Source organism: Tachysurus vachellii, chromosome 20, assembly GCF_030014155.1.
Source record: "Tachysurus vachellii isolate PV-2020 chromosome 20, HZAU_Pvac_v1, whole genome shotgun sequence".
Lineage (NCBI taxonomy): Eukaryota > Metazoa > Chordata > Actinopteri > Siluriformes > Bagridae > Tachysurus > Tachysurus vachellii.
The window spans coordinates 6,015,001-6,030,000 of record NC_083479.1 but is presented as its reverse complement, the minus strand read 5'-3'; the positions used below and the strand labels follow the sequence as shown (position 1 = coordinate 6,030,000).

The 15,000-nt window shown below is 39.2% G+C and overlaps 3 protein-coding genes across 4 annotated transcripts in view; 1 reads left to right on the top strand and 2 right to left on the bottom strand.

Moving 5' to 3' along the window:
* Nucleotides 1-2,259, bottom strand: part of ddx55 (DEAD (Asp-Glu-Ala-Asp) box polypeptide 55) — a 6,906-nt gene extending 4,647 nt beyond the window's left edge. For both annotated transcript variants that reach the window (XR_009650122.1, XM_060896308.1), the window contains exons 1-7: nucleotides 2,092-2,259; nucleotides 1,954-2,004; nucleotides 1,765-1,851; nucleotides 1,277-1,368; nucleotides 1,135-1,197; nucleotides 890-1,039; nucleotides 614-803 (exon numbers count right to left, since the gene is read on the bottom strand). Coding sequence is in view for 1 of the 2 variants with exons in the window: in XM_060896308.1 (XP_060752291.1) it covers nucleotides 614-803; nucleotides 890-1,039; nucleotides 1,135-1,197; nucleotides 1,277-1,368; nucleotides 1,765-1,851; nucleotides 1,954-2,004; nucleotides 2,092-2,199 (741 nt within the window). In the remaining variant the exon portion in view is untranslated. The remainder of the gene's footprint in view (nucleotides 1-613; nucleotides 804-889; nucleotides 1,040-1,134; nucleotides 1,198-1,276; nucleotides 1,369-1,764; nucleotides 1,852-1,953; nucleotides 2,005-2,091) is intronic.
* A 1,880-nt stretch (nucleotides 2,260-4,139) lies between these two features.
* On the bottom strand, nucleotides 4,140-8,244 carry tmed2 (transmembrane p24 trafficking protein 2). Its single transcript, XM_060896026.1, has 4 exons — nucleotides 7,889-8,244; nucleotides 7,334-7,526; nucleotides 5,798-5,905; nucleotides 4,140-5,080 (listed from the first exon to the last, which is right to left on the bottom strand). Exons 1-4 carry the CDS (start codon nucleotides 8,066-8,068, stop codon nucleotides 4,956-4,958), a joined length of 606 nt encoding a protein of 201 aa, XP_060752009.1. The 5' UTR covers nucleotides 8,069-8,244; the 3' UTR covers nucleotides 4,140-4,955.
* A 3,952-nt stretch (nucleotides 8,245-12,196) lies between these two features.
* ptpn11a (protein tyrosine phosphatase non-receptor type 11a) overlaps nucleotides 12,197-15,000 on the top strand; it is a 15,456-nt gene continuing 12,652 nt past the window's right edge. Inside the window, exons 1-2 of the mRNA XM_060895752.1 lie at nucleotides 12,197-12,452; nucleotides 13,207-13,329. Coding sequence (XP_060751735.1) covers nucleotides 12,439-12,452; nucleotides 13,207-13,329 — 137 coding nt within the window. The 5' untranslated portion in view covers nucleotides 12,197-12,438. The remainder of the gene's footprint in view (nucleotides 12,453-13,206; nucleotides 13,330-15,000) is intronic.

Below are 15,000 nucleotides of genomic sequence, written 5' to 3'. Positions count from 1 at the left end.
ACACACATATGTACACGGTTGGGGTCATTAGTTTACATCCCTTGCAGGTTCTATTATTCTTATTATTTTAATCAGAAAGCTTGCATTTTTTTTTTATTTAGTTCTGAGACACAATAATAACTGAATTTTCACAAAATGAACCAGTTCAAATTTTTCCATCCGCCTGACTCATAATACTGAGTGTTGTTTCCATGGATAAATCAACAGTTTTTTTTTTAATGTTTCATGAGACTTTTTCCTCGACTTCCTTGTTTGTCCTGAACAATGCTCTTTATATAAAATCCTACAGTCCCTGCACATGCTTTGCTTTTCCAGCATCTTCTGCATAGTTGATCCCTTTCCAACAGCAGCTACATAGTGTTAAGGTCCATCTTTCCCCAAGGAGGACAACTGAGGGACTCAAACACAACTTTACAAAACAAATTTACACACATTACAAAAGGTGAAAACATTCACTGATGCTCAAGAAGGCAACACACTACATTAAGAAGCAAGGGGGTGTAAACTTTTGAACAGGATGCTCAGTGTAAACCTTATGTAAATAACATGTTTAAGTAAATGATATCATATTATATATAAACACAATAAATATTATCCTAGACATTCTGCTTACTGTGTAGTAATTACTAAGCCTTGCTGGGGTCTTCTGCATGCTAGTAGCTGCCACTCCTTTCTCCTTCACTGTGATACGGACCGGGTTTCGGAGGCCGGCCCTCACCAGCTTCTCCAGCTCCTGAGTCTGCGTAGCTGAGAAAAGGCCTGTGCGCCTTTGCTTGGGCAAGTAGCCCAAAATATTGTTCAGGCTGCAGCAGGAAAAGATGTTTGGTTAACCACAGTGGACAAAAATGGACTAGGCTGTTGGAAAACAGTGTTTTATTTGAAATAGCACCTTGCTTCAAAGCCCATGTCCAGCAGTCTGTCAGCTTCATCTAGAACAAGCACATCCAAAGCCTTCACACAGCTGGCCAAGTCCAGGCCATCAGCTTTCCTCCTGAACATGTCCTCCAGCCGGCCAGGGGTTCCAATCACAATGTTGGCTCTACGGTGAAAAATACAACATGTTACATTTATCTCTGTTATGATGGAATCTGATTTATTATCCAAACCAACTACCCAAAAAAAGTCACCACTTACCCATTGGCCTTAAACTTCTCCACATCTTCAATGGGATTACTTCCACCGATTAATAAAATCTGCCTGAAACAGAACGTAAAAGATGCAAGCTTAAGTTTCATTTTCTGGCAGAAATGTTCTTCTTTCTAGTATAGAAACAGACCTGAACTGAGGAAATTCCTTAAGAAACTGTCCCACAACTTCACTGATCTGGACCGCCAGCTCTCGAGTTGGTGTGACGATCAAAGCTCCAACCTGCAAAAGTGGCATTATAGAAGTAACGATTATATAAAGAGGAGTGAGCAGAAACCGTTCAACCTTTATCCTGGTTTCAGCTTGTTTACCTATCCGAAAAATTGGTGCTTTGTTTTTAAGTGACTTTACAAAAATCAAACCATCAAGTGAACCACAAATTCCCAACCCCGTTTTTGCCACCTGACCTGCACATTTGAATGTTTCTCCTTCTCCAAACACACCCACAATTCAAGCTTGTTCAAAGTAGCTTATTAGTCAGATCAGTAGTAACATAGTAAACGGTGAAGGACAGTATCAGTAAATCAGGACCAGGGTTAGCAAGCTGTAGACTTAGACAATTATTATTACTGTTGATACCGTTGACGTTATTAAACAGCACTTACTGATTTCACTTACCTGCATTTTTTTCAGCTTCTCCTCGCGCTTCATGAGGATTTCTAGCAGAGGAATAACAAACGCTAGAGTCTTCCCACTTCCCGTTACCTGCAGAGTTATAACGACATTTTAAAGCACTGACAACGTGTTTAAAGTAGCTAATGTTTTCCGTTTCATTTAACTAATGCTATACTAACAGAAATCACTTACCGCTTCGGCTGCAACATCTTTATTGCTCATGAAAAGAGGAATGCATGCTGACTGTAATGGAACATTTCAACAGCACGTTAGCACATCAGGCTAAAATGCTAACTGGTTAAATAGAACATGGAAACACGTTCAAAATACCTGAACCGGAGTCATATAAGTAAATTCCAGCTTCTTCAGAGTCAGCAATATGCTGTCGTGAAGTTTCACTGGCAAACTATCCCATTTACCATCACTTATGCTCTCCATATTTCTACTTTATTTAGTTTTTCTGTTTCACCATATATATATTCCCATGCTTTCGGTGCAACGGAGTATACTGTCCGGGTAGGGACAAAATACTTGTTACTACGTTCCTTTTTTTCTTTGAATAATATTTTATTATTATTTAATATATAATTCTTATTATTTTTGAAGAAATATTCTATATAATTATCGCGATTAATCTCCGGGATTTTGTTTTGCATTAGAACATTTAGACAAATCTACAGTGCACACATTTCCAAACGATTGTAAATGTTGTTAGAATTAAAAGCTTTATTTCACTGTGAGACTATGAAGAGAAATACATTTGCAGTATAGTTTGTTGAAATAATGTTTTATTGCTCAAACAAGAAATTACCATGCAAAAAAAAATTCTATTAAAAAATGTTAAATTTGCCTGATTGGTGTTATATCAATGTGTACATTTTCCAAAAAAATGATATTTAAATAAAAAGTAAATAAATAACTAGATTTGTAAAGTTCGTCGCAACAAACTTTGATGTTGGCTTTGACGAGGCAAGTATTCACAAAGGCCGGTGCTTTTTGGACGCAAGTGGGCATAAGGGTCAGTGTTACTTTTGGAGGTAAGTGGACATAAAATTTGTGAAATCTAGTGGAGCGCTAGGGTGCCAAAATATTTGAGGAGAGTGGATACGAGCATGTGACGTCATCCGAAGACCTGTGACGCAATTCCCCACCTTGGGCTGAGTGTTTCCATATGTCACATGCCCATGTTGTGCAAATGTATTATTTTCACGTCACATCACGTGACGTCACGTGACGTCATCAGAATACCCGTGAGGAAGTTCCCCTCATTGTTGTGAGTGTTTTGATATGTCACATGTCCATGTTGTAAAAAGTTTTTTGATTTTGCATATTTTGGGGGTGGGGTTGCGGCACAACCGGAAGGCCAGTCGGTACACCGATTTAAACATTTGTTCAGAGTATCACCCTAAAGGAGCTGGCCGAGTTTGGTGTAGATAGTTTGAAAGCTTGCCGAGTTATAAACCTCCAAAGTTTATAATGGGAGTCTATGGGAAAAAGGCCAATTTGAGACCCGGTACCGGAAGTACCGGAACTCGGATCGCTTAGAAAAGTAATAGCAACAAACTTCAGACCAGGGTCTACAACATATCTGAATTTGGTGCATGTGGCTCGAAAGCCTAGGAGGAGTTACTCTTGATAAATTTTTGTCTAAGCTTAAATAGGAAAACAGAATGTTGGCTTCTACAAAGCCAACATAATTAAATGCTGTGGATTAAAGATAGTTAACATACTTTATTCTATATAAGGTGTTTTAACCTGATTGAGATCACGTGCCATGGTGACGTCACAGAGGAGACATTGCTTGTGATGTCATAATGGCGTCCAATAGGAGTCAATTTTCCTTGATCTCAAACGTAATGGCTAAGAACAGTCGTTTCACCGTGAAAACAAACAATCCCAGGATTCATTTCTCTCTCTCTCCATTTTCCAGCATAACTCAATGTCCTATTAATAAGAAATCTAATGCAGGCATCACTAAAAATCTAAAAAATGGGAATCTATTCCAGTGGACACCCTAGATATTCCCATCACAGGACACAATAATACACGCACAATTTACAGACTATTTCAAGATTTCAATCAGCCTACAGTGCAGGTCTTTGGACTGGAAGAGGAAATAAGAGTATCTGGACACACACTCACAACAGAGGCATGAATCAAACCCTCAAGACCTGAGCAGCAACACAGATGTGTTTAGAAGTGACAGCACAATTTCCACCCTTTATATTAAACAATGATAACACACTCAAAGTAAGCATACTATTTTGGTGTACTAATGAATAGCATAGTATTTGATGTTGCACTTCTTTACATCCTCTGCAGGGTCAATGTGTAAGAGCCAGAAATCCAGGAATCAAAGACCATTAGAGATAACACTGTTTCAAAGAACATCATGTTTTATTAAATCAAGCTCATATTTGATTCACTTTAACATTCTACTTTACAATATTGTACAGTTTTACCATCAATTCTGCAGTAGTCATGGCCAATTTTAATTCTGTATAGCAAATGTTAACAAACTAAATGTCCATACAGACGTGTAACAGTAAAAAAGTACATAAATTACTCCCCTCCCCAGTTAACACGAAAAAACAAAACAAAATGCAAGTTATACTTAAACCTCAAAAAATACAATAAAGCCATTTTAAAACATAAACCATCATATTCCATAGGTTATCTATAACACGTTAATTATGTGCCAGGTAATGTAAAGAAATTAAAAAGCCTACAAAGGGGGTGCATCACAAGTCAATTAGCCAAAATATCATTTGTATTTCAAGTCAAAAACCGAATCATTATTTGAAAACATTCAACAATATCCAGAAATGTACACCGTGCAATGCTTATAGCATTCCCTTAGCAACATCTAATACACCCTCTTTGTGTCTCGGTTTGTCTATCAAGTCAATTAAACTAGACAGGAAGCAAAAACATAAGTTCCACAAAATAAAACTGCTTATTAAGAATTGGGGGTTAAAAGAAATTTAAAGTGAATACCCAAAGATTTGCCTGAAAGATCACAGCTCCCCAAACAAACTAAACAATCTAAAGAAACACAGAAGTAAAGACAATAATGGAAACTGATTGACGATAAGAAGTACTCTTCTGAAAGTTGTCGAGGCTGGATAGCCAATCCTTTAGTAACTGAAAGACTGTCTTGATAATAGAGAGGAAGCGTGTGTTTTAATTTCTTTTTACACGACTCGCCGTACTTCGAAAAATCTCTTCAGGTAGTAAATCTGTCCAAGGGTCATAGCAACGAGCACCAGGGCTTCAAAGAACGACCACAGCACCACTCTGCTGTTGGTGTTGTCGTTAACTAGGGGAGAAAAAACAAAACAAAAGAGAAAACAGAAAAGTTGATGATGTTAACATGTACAGTCAACAAACGTTCAACTACACAATAGGGTGCATTTCCTGTAGGTTCCCAACCCCCACCCGGAACTCCATAACCATACAGATAGCAACCAGGCATGATAAAGACTAACATGAGCTTCCATTGTGTTTGTGAAACCAGACAAGTGCAACTTTTTAACCGCCAGCGTAACAAGCACAGACGAAAGTGCCTTCAGCTTTCTTTCGCCTAGATGAGCTTAGACCAGGGGTGTCTAATCTTATCCACAGAGGCTGGGTGTTGGTGCAGGTTTCATTCCAAGCATCGACCGATCCCTGTTTAATCAGTTGATCTTGGCTTGTAATAGACTGAGGTATGGCTTCAGCTTAGTTGGAATGGAAACCTGCATCCACACAGGCCCACTGAGGATAACACAAGATACCCCTGCCTTTGACACCTATAATTGTCTGTGGAAGCAAATGGGAAATTCTGGTTTCTTGGCATTGGGTGACAGATGCTGAGATGCCCAAAATCACAGGATTTGACCACTATCATTTATTATAATAAAGCTTTCTAAATGGCTGCATATTGTTTTGCTTGATCCGTGCTGAATATATAGCCATACTTATTCGTTTGTCCACACGTGTTCTCTGCAGAATGAATAAGAATGGTAACATGAGAATGAAGGCATGTTTGACTTACTTGCTCGATGTATTCTTTCCCGGACCTCCATGTACTCCTGCTCGTGCTTGACAGCCGTCATGGCCACGGCCAGTTCATTGATCATCTCTTCCAGCTTGTTTTGATGAGCTGAAGGGGGGAAAAAAGGGTAGTGTGTAAAATATATTGTAGGAGTTGAAGGTGTTTGTGTGTGAAGGGGGATCCTACTAAAATGGAGTGTTTAACTGCTTTGTTGACAGCACATGCAAAAGAAGTGCCAAGCAAAGTGTTGCTGTTCATTCTGTTGTCAAAATGTAAGTGCATGTTTCAGATACACAACATGCATAAAACATTGGCCAGCAAACTTGGGAATTATTTTTTTTAACCAATAAATAATCACCACTATGATTATACCCTGTTCCTTCCCACCATCTTCTTATTAGAAGCACAATGCAACAGGCAATAAGGGCTTTTATTAACAGATAAATCCAAAACCAGGGCACATGTTAGAGTAGAACACAAAGCTTTACATATTAAAAGTGCTCGTTTGTGCTGCCTGTGCCTACCATCCCAGTTGTCACCACCGCCTGAGAAGAGGAGCAAGTCAACAGTCAGGAGCAAGGTAAAGCACAGTTTATACAGTGGAGAGATAAATATGAAGGTCGTATTCAGAATTACTACAAGGGCATACATGTAGTTAGGATGCATTAAAGTTGCCAACACACTCATCTGTCCAATTTCTGTACCAGTTATTATACATGGAAATCTGGAGTCTATCCCAGAGGACTGGGGACACAAGGTATGAGACACCCTGCACTGGGTGCCACCACAAACACCAGCCATATCAAACCCCCAAACAGGGTTCCTTCACACCTCTTCATGACATATTACAGCACCAAATCTAAAGACTTCACATAGTGGATTTAAAGATTGGTCAGGAAACTATAAAGCACATTAATGGAAATTCTGTTTTTACTGATATTAGTATATAACTCAAGTCACTTGAAAAATGAGCAAACTAGGGCTGAATATCTTTACCGTTTGGTGATTACGAGTGCCATATGCACTACTCAGTGTGGCTACAACATTTACACAGCAATAAGCTGTAGTGCTTATAACAGGGTGCAATAATGTCATATGTAAGCATTATAACATATTAGGAATGCTTTCACCGGTCATTACATATACATGACCTTCAAACAAAGGCTGAATGATGAAGGTTTCGGAATTTTAGTTAAACGACAGCAGTGTAAACTAACAGCGCAAACACCTGTGACTTTACACGACATCACTTAGGTGGAGGCTGGTTTTACGCCACGTGCTTTTAAGACCGTACAAAAGAATTTTGCCCTTGTCATCGGACTGTTTCTCGTGTCAGATTGTATGGCGACAAAAAGAAAATCATTCCGTAATGTTGATGTACACGTGAAATCCACCAATAAACAAATTCAAGAAAATGGTATAGTGTAGAAACTCTGTGTAGAAGCACAGACTGTAGAAGAAAGAATTTACTGCAGATAGCAATTCTACTGCAGATAACAAAAAACAGGTAAAGTATTATGTGTGTCATAATATTACCCTCTGTCTCCATGTCTTGACCCTTGGGAGCTTCACCGATGTCAATAGTGAACATGACAATTTTGGGAGTCATAGTGGACATCTTGTTACTAAAGCAAAACTTATAAGTGCCATCCATATGGGCGGCCACGGAGTACTTTCCACTGGACTCACGGTCTCCTTTATAAATCTGCTTTCCATCTGGACCGGTGATCTACAAAAGACATGAATTACAAATCAGTAGAAATCAGTTCATCAGGTGCAAGAGAAGAATTGTACAAAAAAGTTAGCTGGTGAAACGTTTGCTGCTACATCCTACGTATATACATCCTATAATTATACACACGCACTACACTATAGTGAAGAAAAATAATCCGCATTCACCTCAATCTAGTAAACAACAGATAAAACAGGAAGCCATTCTGGACTTCTCTTATTTATACCTGTTTAGCTAATAGCATGTTAGCATGTTAGCATGTTAGCTTCCGGTTCCACAGCAGAGATGTAGCGCGTTAGCAAAAAAAAAAACTTCACGCTTAAAGAGAAACTAAACGGGTTTAAATGTAAACTTCTTACCTCGACGTCGATGTCCAAAAAGCCTCCTTCGGCTACTTCGAACATAAGGCTCATTTTAGTGCCCGAGTTCACGCGCTCGAAGAAACATTCTCCCGCGTGAGCATCGATGCTAACGAAGTAGCCGCTCGCTGTAGCGCACAAAACACCGAGCAGGACGACGAGCTCCGAAAACGTTAACATTCTCGCTTTGAACTTACGTTATTAAGCGCTAATAAATCCACCAGCACCATTAAGAGTCTGTGCACAAATGCTAAACAGACGCTGTGTCCATGAGCGGAGACAGAACGTGCAGCGAGTCGGTGCTATTTTTAAGTTGAACACAGAGCTTCACTGGTACTGCCACGTAAAGCTAATGACGGATCGCGCTGTGGTCCAAACTGGACGAGTCGAAACGCAAAGGCAAAAACGACATAGTAACTTTGTCGTTTTGAAGATGTTGTTAACAATACACTGAAATCCTTACACAACGTATTGCCTGTGTTACTTTTCTTGGCAATTCATAAAAGCATCGGAATCAGGTTTATTGGCCAAGTGTGTTGACACACAAGGAATTTGGTTCCAGCTGTTTGTGACTCTCAAAAGTACAAGACAAGATAATACAGACTATACAAGACAGGATAATACAGAATATACAAGACTAGATAATACAGACTATACAAGATAATACAGACTATACAAGACAAGATGATACAGACTATACAAGACAAGATAATACAGACTATACAAGATAATACAGACTATACAAGATAATACAGACTATACAAGACAAGATAATACAGACTATATAAGACAAGATAATACAGACTATACAAGACAAGATAATACAGACTATACAAGATAATACAGACTATACAAGATAATACAGACTATACAAGACAAGATAATACAGACTATTTAAGTCAATACAGACTTGTGGGAAGTCGTGGCCTAATGGTAACCCTAAGGTTGTGGGTTTGAGTCTTGGGCCGGCAATACCACAACTGAGGTGCCCTTGAGCAAGGCACCAAACCCCCCCAATTGCTCCCCGGGCACCGCAGCATAAATGGCTGTCCACTGCTCCGGGTGTGTCTTCACAGTGTGTGTGTGTTCACTGCTGTTTTTGTGCACTTTGGATGGGTTAAATGCAGAGAACGAATTCTGAGTATGGGTCACCATACTTGGCTGTATGTCACGTCACTTTGTCATCGTCACTATACAAGTCAACACAGACTATACAATACAATAAGTGCATGGCAGTGCAAATAACAATATTGTACAATATTATGCTCTTTGTACAATATACAGCAGCAGTAGTGTGTGTAACATACACGGATGATGTGATGACTGACAGTTCTGATAATGCAGTACTTATAGATATGAAGCAGGGAATATAATTATGGTGAGTTGTTAATCAGGGTGATTGACCGGGAAAAGAAACTGTTCCTGTGTCTGGCAGTTTTAGTAAACAAATATCTGTATGAAATGTATTTCATTGCTCAGGGAAACCTGTTTCCTCACTGGGTATATGACAATAAACGCTTTGAATCTTGAATCTTGAATCTGTAGCCCTGCCAGAAGGAAAGAGCTGAAAGAGGTTGTGTCCAGGGTGCAAATGGTCGGTGGTGATTTTTCCTGCCCAGTTTCTGGTTCTTGTATCATACACGTCCTGGGGAGTGGGTAGGGGGCACCAATCTATATATATATATATATATAAACATATATATATATAAACATATATATATATATATATATATATATTCAAGATTTTTATTTGTCACATACACAATTATATAGAGCATATATAAATAGCAGTGAAATGTGAAACATATATATATACATATATATATATAAACATATATATATATACAGCGAATCATCTCTCTCCACCTATCCCTATCTTCTGCATCCTTCTGCAACACTTGCACACACTAGCTTCATATCCTCAATTACATCCATATACCGCCTCTTTGGCCTTCCTCTTTGCCTCCTGCCTGGCAGCTCCATGTCCAACATTCTCGTACCAATATACTCACTCTCCCTCCTCTGAACATGTCCAAACCATCTTAATCTGCTCTCCCTAACTTTGTCCCCAAACGTCCAACATGAGCTGCCCCTCTGATGTACTCATTCCTAATCCTGTCCAATCTTGTCACTCCCAAAGAGAACCTCAAGATCTTCAGCTCGGCTACATCTAGCTCTGACTCCTGTCTCTTCTTCAGTGACACTGTCTCTAAACCATACAGCATGGACGGTCTCACCACTGTCCTGTACACCTTCCCCTTGATTCTCGCTGACATTTTCCTATCACACAGAACTCCTGACACCTTTCTCCACCCACTCCAACCTGCCTGCACTCGCTTCTTTACTTCTTTCCCACTCTCTCCATTACTCTGGACTGTTGACCCCAAGTACTTAAACTCCTGTACCTTCTTCACCTCTTCACCCTGTAACCTTACTGTTCCACTTCCCTCCCTTTCATTCACACACATGTACTCAGTCTTACTACGACTTTCATTCCTCTTCTCTCCAGTGCAAACCTCCACCTCTACAGGTTTTCCTCTACCTGCTCCCTGCTCTCACTACAGATCACAATGTCATCTGCAAACATCATCGTCCAAGGAGACTCCTTTCTGACCTCCTCTGACAACTGGTCCATCACTATATCAAACAGGAAGGGGCTCAGAGCCGATCCCTGATGCAGTCCCAGCTCCACTTTGAACTCCCCTGTCTGTATGAAAATGTATGAAATATCATGTTGTGATGATTTTGTCTGTGCCCAGAGTTTGGGAAAACCATTATGTTTACACAAACCACAGTGAAAACAAGTCTCACAAGGAAACACTAATCACCAACAATCCCTGATAGGATTCATCAGTCTATTGTCTGGGCTAGAAAGAAATCAGCTTCATGTCTTAATAACACTCTATATATATTTCACATCAACACCCTGGTGAAGAAGGCCCGGCAGCGTCTGTACCACCCGAGACGCTTCAGGGACTTCAGACTACCCTCTCAGGTGCTAAAGACTTTCTACACCTGCAACATTGAGAGCCTCCTGACAGGTAGCATCACTTCCTGGTTTGGGAACAGCACCATGCAGGACAGGCGAGCCCTCCAGAGGGTGGTGCGGTCAGCAGAATGTACCATCCACACCGAGCTTCCTGACCTGCAGGACATCTACAGCACACGGTGCCGGACCAGGGCCAGGAAGATTGTAAAATATCTCAGCCATCCCAACAATGGACTCTTTTCTTTGTTGCGTTCAGGGAAACGCTTCCACTCCCTGAAAGCAAACACAGAGAGAATGAGGAGAAGCTTCTTTCCGCAGGCAATTTGGAGTCTAAATCAGGAAACACCCAGGATCTAGTACTGGACCTCTCTCTCCATCTACACTGTTTTTATGCACACTTTTATTTGCACTGAACACTTCAACTCTCTTTATACACTATATACACTATTTACACACCATACTGCACCTGGACACTTATGGATACTTTAACCCTGGATTTGCACAGCACGGTGCCACTTTATACACTTTTTACACTATATAAACTATTTACGTACCATACTGCACCTGGACACTTTAAGGACAATTCTTTAAAAACCATACACATTTATGTATATGTATATTTATGCATATGTATATACATTATTTCTCAACATATATTATCATATTTTCATATTTTTATATTTTTATTTTTTATAATTTTTTTCTATATTTTTTATATAGTTTATACTTTTTTATTTATCTATCTCCTTTTGGTTTTGGTTTATTTTTTTTTATCCTAAATTGCATTTCCTTTTTTATGCTTATATACCGGACTGTTGCAAAAAGCATTTATTTTATTTATTTTAGTTGGAAAGTTTCATATCCATAAATGTAAAGTGGTCTAATAAGAAACCAAACATTTTCCATGTTTAAGCTGGAAATTAAAACTTATTTTAAAACTTTAAAAGGAAAGCTGAAAAGCTGTCAAAACTATGGACTTTTACAAATTTTAGTTAAAAAGACTTTTTTTTTAATTCCTCTTCTCTAAATTAATTATATTACTCGATTCTCTTTTATTTGTCTTTTGCCTTTGTTTATTTTTTTTATTATTTTATTTTATTTTATTTCTCTCCTTTATGTTGTGTTACTGTTCTAAGATTTGAATAATTGTAATAACATTGTTTTTTTTACCTGTTATCATTTGTTATTGAGAAAAAAATAAATAAAATAATAATAATAATAATAATAATAATAATAATAATAATAAACAAAGGCAGACCCAGCGCTAGATGGCGCATGTGTTTTACGCAGCTCTTCTTTTGTCGCATGTTTGGTGACGTTTTACAACCGACTCGAAAGGTCTCCGATGCTGAGGCCTAGCTACCGAGTTTTGTTCCTCGGACTATTTGTTTTTTATTTTACATGCCCATTTATTTACACCCGTTTTGAACGGGTCTTTTCCTTATGACGGTTTTTGCCAGAGAAAAACAGCGGGGATTTCGGCGCAGTCGCTTTGCGTTGAAAGTGAATAAAATCTGACTTGAGAATCCGGAGAGAGGAAACAAGGCTGAGGAAGAAGAAGATGACATCTCGGAGGTGAGAGCTGTGGGGAAGGAAAACAAGAGTGTGGTGTCGAGGAGGCGAGAATAAACATGGCAATGTTGTTGTTTATAAAACGCTCCCGGCTTTAGCTAAAAGTGGAACAAACGCAGAAAGTTTTAATGAGTCACAAACTTGCTTGTGTTAGCGTGCTAGCAGGTTTGTGCTTCAGTCTGAAGGCTAGTTAGCTAACTGGTTTAGTCAGAGCCGAGTGTGGTGTCTAACTGTCCAGAACACACACACACACACACACACACACACACACACACACACTCTCTCTCTCTGTCCATGTCAGATCACTATTTGTTGTTATCGACTGTAACCTGCTTTATATCGTCTACGATAACGGACACGTCACGGGTTTAACATTAGCATCTTCGCTAACCGGGTTTATTAAACTGCTTGTCACGATAAGAACAGGCAGATTATAAACACACATCTCGTCTTGCTTTTGTAACAAGAGCAAACCCAAATCAGCTAAAGCGTCGTCCTTGTTTGAGACCGTTTTTTTTAAAGCTGTGATTTTGTTTTGTTAACGCTCTTGGAGGCAGACAGTCAGCGGACTCGGTGTTGACTCGACTCGGTGTTCTATAAGTCACAGAAATCACACAAGTCACACAAGATGCTGATATCTGTTGTACTCATGAGCATCAGTTTTCACATCACATCCACTGTCTTATCTCGTGGTCACTTGGCATTATAGTGATGTTCAGTTGGATGCCAGTTGAAGTCAGTGTGATTGTGTTCACAGGTGGTTTCACCCGAACATCACTGGTGTGGAGGCTGAGAACCTTCTCCTGACGCGTGGCGTGGATGGAAGCTTTCTGGCCCGACCGAGCAAAAGCAACCCTGGAGATTTCACCCTCTCTGTCAGGTGAGAATCTACTGCCCTGTGGGAGAGAGGCATAAGGAAATAAAGCTGTTTACATGAAACAATCATTTGGAAAAATGACATTTCAGAGATGCAGGAAATGAAAAGGGCTGCGTGACAGAGCAGTGTGTGTCTGTTCCAAGTCTGAGTGCTTTTTAACTGTAATAAATAAAATGCCCGCTGGTGAGAAAATTAAACTCCATGCCTGCTTTGGATTATTCTCTAAACACAGTGTAAGGGCTATTAGATAAATTCATGTGATATTCTGCGAGCTCATTTTAAATCGTGTGGAATTTGCTACTAGAAATTCCACACTATTTAAAACCATTAAGTTCCTGTTAACTAACCTTTAAGTTCCTGTTAAATAACTTCTTCGCTGATTCTATATTTTAAAAGTATTTCCTGTTGAACCGCAAAAGTAGCATTCAAGATATGCCATTTCTGGCAAAGGGAAACAACCCTGACTGTGCACAAAGACAATCACATTTTCTCTCGGGCAGAAGAAGCAGCCTAAGCTGGTTAAAAACCCTCCTCTTAAAAATGCATCTTTCAAAATAAACTTTTTTTTCCCCTTCATTCATCCTTCAACTACCATTTTTTTCCCTTCAACTGAGCAATGGTGAAAAATGTGGGGGAAGAGCCAAAGAAAACCCTGGGCACGTCTCAATCCCATCCCTAGTTTCCTGGGTATTGAGTCAGCATATCATACAGGAGTTCAGGAACTGGTAAGAACTCTGGCTGACTACACATTGGGACACCAATGACTTGATTTCTGGCAACATCATCACATACTCGTACTGAAAAAAAATCATCACTGCCATTCATCCACAAAGGAAAAATGCTTTGATGGATCTGTTACATATCCTAGCTAGAGTTTTTCTTCATCATTAAACTTAAGTTGTTAGCCTCAAACAAACCATATTTAGAATTTCAAATAATGTTCCAAGCTAAAACAATGATAACAGGCTACATATTTGTATACATCATTCTTTTGAACTGAGAATATCTTGTACACTAAGGGAACAGTGAGCAACTTTGCAGTGCTTTATGGGATTTTGTGAGCGAATGTTCCACACAGACAGAGAGTGAGAGACAGAGACAGCCTTTAACATGGCCGAATCCCTGATCAGTGCACTGACTACTGAACTAGGGAGCTGATTGAGCTTGAGCTGGATATGTTTATGGCTAACTACACTAGAGCAAGACCCGCCTCTAGGGCGTGGTCTACGGTTATAGAGAGCGTTTAATTGGATGATCATGTTCAAGTTGTTACTAGTTCGAATCATACATTTTTAAGTGTTTTATATTTTTGTAAAAATAAGTATATCTATCTATCTATCTATCTATCTATCTATCTATCTATCTATCTATCTATTTATAATTAGGAAAGCAATGCTATGCCATTGTAAAGCTCTGAATTGGCAGTTCTGTTTTCATGGGAACATTTCTTTAATAAATAAGTTTTTGAAACTGCATACTTTTGGTTTATTTGATCTTTGGTTTACTTTCACAATGAACCTAATTAAAAAAAACAAAAAGCAATGCACCGTAGTCTGATGGAGGTGTAAGGCAGAACGCAGAGTCGTAAAAAGCTCTCTGTCATTGGTCTGAAGTAAGTCAACACCCAGAATCAGAAGTGTTGAATAAAGAAAAAAAAAGAACTAACCGTTACAT